Source organism: Octodon degus, unplaced genomic scaffold (assembly GCF_000260255.1).
Source record: "Octodon degus isolate 3935 unplaced genomic scaffold, OctDeg1.0 scaffold00015, whole genome shotgun sequence".
Taxonomy (NCBI): Eukaryota; Metazoa; Chordata; class Mammalia; order Rodentia; family Octodontidae; genus Octodon; species Octodon degus.
In genome coordinates, this window is record NW_004524591.1 from 20,136,715 (window position 1) to 20,141,753 (window position 5,039).

Consider the following 5,039-nt stretch of genomic DNA (forward strand, 5'->3'; position numbering starts at 1 on the left):
CCAGCCCTTCTCTGTTTGTTATGGGTCACTCAGAATAGGAACCAGATCAGCCAGGTTGGAATTTGGAAAGCCGTTTATTACTGAGCTCAGGGCCCCTCGGTCTGCTCTCACACAGGACAGAACCGAAAAGGCGCCAGCCCAGCAAGCAGGAAGGAGTTTTAAAACCTGGAACCACATTGAGTTTGATAAGCAAATTTATTTTCTGACACAAAATAATGCTTGCAGAATGATTGGGACCACAACTCAAACTACATTTCTGGGGCTTTTGTTTCAGTTTCTGATTAATTTTCACCTGAGTACCTGCAGGCAGCCTTGCATAGCCAGGAGATTACAAGAAGATAAAGCCCATTTAGTTTTCTTTGTCATCTCTGTAAGCTAACTTTGCAGACAGGAATTGGTGAGGGTCACAGGAATTTTATCTAGCAAACAGCAAAAAACAGCCACTAGTTACTAAACAACTTAGAACAGTGCTAAGTATACATTTGTACACAACAGAAAACACAAGATTTACATTTATAGCCTAAAATGTGAGTTAACCCATTACATTCCCCATTGGTTTCATCTAGGAATCAAATCTTTGATTCAGCACTAAAACCCAAGTTACTATAATTGCCCTGGAGGCATGAGGGGTTTGTGGTTAGATCTCAGCACCATTAACTTTATAGTCTGAATTCTTTGTTGCATATAATTAATTAAACAGTTTATTAAACAAGGCCCAATGAGTAGGACCAGAAGGAATATAATCACGGGTCCAATTAATGCAGTTATCAGATTATTTACCCAAGGGGTCAGGGAAAATAACCCCTGGTTATCATCTTGACAGATATTTTCAGCAAGTTTTCTTAGTGTTTTCACATGATTTTTGTATCTGATTACTGTTGTCTAACAGATTGAAACAACACAGGTTTTTTACCTTCTCACACCCCTGGTGATGAAGCAGTAACAGATCATCTATAGCAGCTCGATTGTTTAATATTGTCTATGTTCTCTCTGCTCCGCGTTGAGCAGGGCAATGGCTGTTGAGGTGGCAATAAGAGCCTTTGCCACATTGCAACCTAGTTGTCTCACATGCTTTTCCACCACTTCCCCAAAGTAGAGGTTTCCAACAACACTAAATATCATGGCATAGGCTTCTGTATCTGACAGGAAAGAGACTTTATCATCACAGTCAGGAGGAAGAGGTATTTTAGAAACTTCTCTCCTTTTATGAGGTGGTGAGTGGTCTGGTCATTGTTCCCTTAAATCATCCTGAGATGGAAGTATTACAGCCAGCCTACTTAAACAACAGGAGACTTTATCCAGATAGGCTGGGATGTAGTTAAAAGTATGGCCATTGCATCTAAAAAACCATCCTGTTGGTAACAGAATATTACCATTTGTATGAGAATACTCTACAAGTCTAGAACAGTTTAAAACCCCTGACAACCCATGACATTTTTGCCCAGTACAGTTTATGAATTGTACACAAGTTTCATTTAGCGCAACTACACTTTTAGGAGTAACAAAATGTAGGGCACCTGGTGGGACGTCACGAAAGACAGGTCCCTAGCTAGCCAGATCATGATATGAAGCAGGTTTAGAAATATAAAAGGTCCAATTTCTAATGCCTTCTACAGGCTTGCATACTGGCCTCAGACATGAACCCAGCACACATTGAAGATCTAAGGTTTGCTCTAGACAAAAGGTTGACAAATTAAGAATGTTTGCCATCTGGGTCCACATGTTATTGTGGGAATTAAGTACAGGCACAGCAGGTATCATCGGCAAGGCATGAATTGCAGGCAATTTACAACATACAATGAGGAGAATCGAGAACACAGTTAGGTCAGATCTGAACCATGGCGTACTAACTTGATCATGAGCGGATCGGACCTCTCTTTGATTTGCCATTTTTTTTTAAGACACCGTCCTCTGTAGCTGGCTTGATGTGGGTGTGATGTATCAAATGTCTCTTTCTGGCTACCTTGACCACGGTGGGAGTGCTCAGGACCACAGGATAAGGTCCCACCCAGTGGGGTCCTAAGGTGGCTGGGTCTCTTTTTTTATCTAAACTAGAGAGCCAGGTTCTGCAGCCAGGGGGCCATCAAGCCGTTCTGGTCTGGGATGCTGGTGTCGGAAGAGGGAGTGTGTAGCCTGCAGCGTAGATTGCAGAGCCTGCAAGGACTTAACAAGTTCCTGATTAGAAACAGATGTCAGAATTTCCTCCCCCAGTTTGGGGATTAAGGGAGGTGCTCTACCATACATAATTTCAAAGGGGGTGATCCCGTGTACATAGGGACTACAGCGGGCTCGTAATTGTCGCGCACAGCCTTGCCAGCAAGGAAGATGCGACCACTGGTTGTGTCTGCACAGCCTTTTATTGCCCTGTTACATTTCTCTTCTCTTTCCCAAGGCCCCTGCTCTCAGCTTATAAGTCTCAGGGCTTCCAATCATGGGGTGCCACATATGGACCGTCCATTGGTCCAGGTATGCGGAAGCAATGCATTAGCCCAAGCCTTGGCCTTATATGGAGTTGTTTATTACTAGGAGCGCTCACCCCCTGAGAGGGTGGAAGGTGGAAACCGGCGCCATCCTAGGGCGCAGCTACACGCAGCTCCCTACACATAATAAAGCAAAAGGAAGGAGACTCACCCAGTTCTCGCCAGTTTCCAACCCTAGCTTTGAAATAGTTTCTTTTAGAGTCTGATTTATCCTTTCCACCTGACTTGAACTCAGAGGCCTATATGCACAATTTAGTGTCCATTTTAATTTTAGAGCTTGGGACAGACTTCTAGTTACCTGGGCTATGAAAGCCAGGCCATTGTCGGACCCCATAGTAATGGGAAGGCCAAATCTGGGAATAATCTCTGTCAGTAATTTTTTTGTCCCTATTAGAGCTGATTCTAATCAGGTGGCATATTCCTCTGGCCATCCGGTGAAGATGTCTACTAGGACAAGGAGGTAGTGATATCCTCCTTTTCCTGGTCCCATTTTGATGAAATCAATCTCCCATTGTTCCCCAGGGGACATACCTTGAGCACGCTGTCTTGGCTCAAAAGTAGTTCTGCTGGAGTTTACCTGGGCACAATGAAGACACCGTCGGCTTAATTCCTTAGTCAGTCGATTAAGTTGGCGTATGAAATAGGATTTCCACAACAGTTCAGCCAACTTATTTTCTCCCAAGTGAGTCCCTTATTTGCTCAATGAGTTCTCAGCCCAAAACCTCAGGAAGGAGAATCCTACCATCCGGCAGCATCTGCCAGCCATGTTGTGTGGGTGTTGTTTTTAAACCTTTAGCCAACAAAAGATCTTCATCAGAATAGGTAGGCTATCAGAATAGGTCTAGCACTCTAGGCAGCAGGACCGGCAAGAGTGCCTCGAGTGGCCCCACTGGTTTTTGTGCCACTTCCCTGGCCGTGGCAACTGCCAGAGCATTTCCCCGGGGCCACTGGGGAATCTACCTTCTGGTGTCCCTTGCAGTGAATTACTGCCACTCTCTTAGGGAGCCAGACGGCTGCGAGCAGGTCTAGAATTTCTTGAGCATTTTTGATCTTATGTCCACCGGTGGTCAATAGACCACGCTCCTGATAAATAGTTCCATGCACATGTAGAGTGGCAAAGGCATACCTGCTGTCAGTATAGACATTCACCTGTTTACCTCGTCCCCAGCAGAGGGCCTGGGTTAGGGCGATGAGCTCTGCCCGCTGGGCCAAAGTTCCATGTCCTAAGGCTTGCGCCCAAATCACCTGATCCTCTGTGACCACTGCTGCCCCGGCATAGGGGACTCCATCCTGGACAAAACTGCTCCCATCGGTGTACAGAGTAGCTTCAGGATTATCGAGAGGGACGTCAGTGAGGTCTTCTCTCAAACTGGCATTAGCTTCAAGTATCTCGGAGCAGTTATGGAACGGCATCTCAGGATCATCATCTGGCAGCAAAGTGGCTGGATTCAAAGCTGTAGTAGACAAGAACTTAACATGGGCTGGGTCTAAAAGTAATGCTTGGTATTGCACGATTCACGCATTTGACAGCCATCTGTCAGGAGGACTTTTAAGGAGATTCTCTACTGCATGAGGAGCCACAATGTGGAGCTCCTGACCAAATGTGAGCTTAGTAGCTTCCTTTGTCAGGATGGCAGTGGCAGCAATGGCCCTCAGGCAGTTGGGCCAGCCTGCTGCTATAGGATCCAGCCTCTTGGACAGGTATGCTACAGGCCTTTTCCAGGGCCCTAAATATTGAGTCAGGACCCCTTTTTCCTCTGTTTTCGAACATATGGAGTTGGAATGGTATTGTCAAGTCAGGTAGTGCCAGAGCAGGGGCTGAAGCAAGGGCTCTTTTGAAGGTCTCAAAGGCCTCCTGTTCAGACTTAGTCCAGCAGAGTTTCCCTTTTTGGTCCCCTCCAGTACTGGCATAAAGAGGTTGGGCAATCTCAGCAAATCCTATAATCCAGAGTCTGCAATACCCAAGGAGCCCTAGAAATTCCCTTACTTGTTGTTTTGTGGTAGGGACAGGTATCTTTAATATTGCTTTGACTCATTTATCAGACAGGATTCGCTGTCCTTCCTGTAGTCTATAGCCCAAATAGGTTACCTGAGACAAGCAAAGCTGGGCCTTTCTTGCGGAGACCCTATAGTCCATCTTGTCTAGCTCTCGCAGTAAATCTTCAGTGGCCTCTTTACAGGAATCATAGGTGTTAGAGGCCAACAAAAGGTCATCTATGTATTGCAACAGAGTCACTTGGGGATGTTCTCCCCGAAAACTCAGCAAGTCTTTGCTTAAGGTCTCGTTAAACAGGGTTGGGGAGTTTGTGAAGCTCTGAGGTAGTCTGGTCCAGGTTAATTGTCCACTCTCTCCCATCTGAAGATCCACCCACTCAAAAGCAAAAATAGGTTGACTTACCAGGGCCAACGGGAGTGTGAAGAAGGCATCCTTTAAGTCCAGGACTGTGTAGAAGATTCGGTCCGGGGGCAGCAGACTCAGAAGCGTATATGGGTTGGGCACCGTGGGATGGATGGTTTCCACCCTTTGGTTTACTTCCCATAAATCTTGAACAGGTCTAT

At 45.8% G+C, this 5,039-nt stretch overlaps 1 protein-coding gene across 1 annotated transcript; it reads right to left on the reverse strand.

Annotated features, from left to right (window-relative positions):
• Positions 1-3,329: 3,329 nt before the first annotated feature.
• Positions 3,330-5,039, reverse strand: LOC111815351. The gene is made up of 2 exons (XM_023709857.1): positions 4,879-5,039; positions 3,330-3,934 (listed from the first exon to the last, which is right to left on the reverse strand). The coding sequence occupies exons 1-2, from the start codon at positions 5,018-5,020 to the stop codon at positions 3,330-3,332; spliced, it is 747 nt and encodes a 248-aa protein (XP_023565625.1). The 5' UTR covers positions 5,021-5,039.

What these genes read in the sequence shown, in the direction of transcription:
- LOC111815351 (XM_023709857.1), bottom strand. Translation starts at nt 5,020, where the DNA reads ATGGGAAGTAAACCAAAGGGTGGAAACCATCCATCCCACGGTGCCCAA. An exon ending in TCACACTCCCGTTGGCCCTG is followed by an intron (nt 3,935 to 4,878) that starts GTAAGTCAACCT and finishes TGTCTACTACAG; the next exon opens with CTTTGAATCCAGCCACTTTG.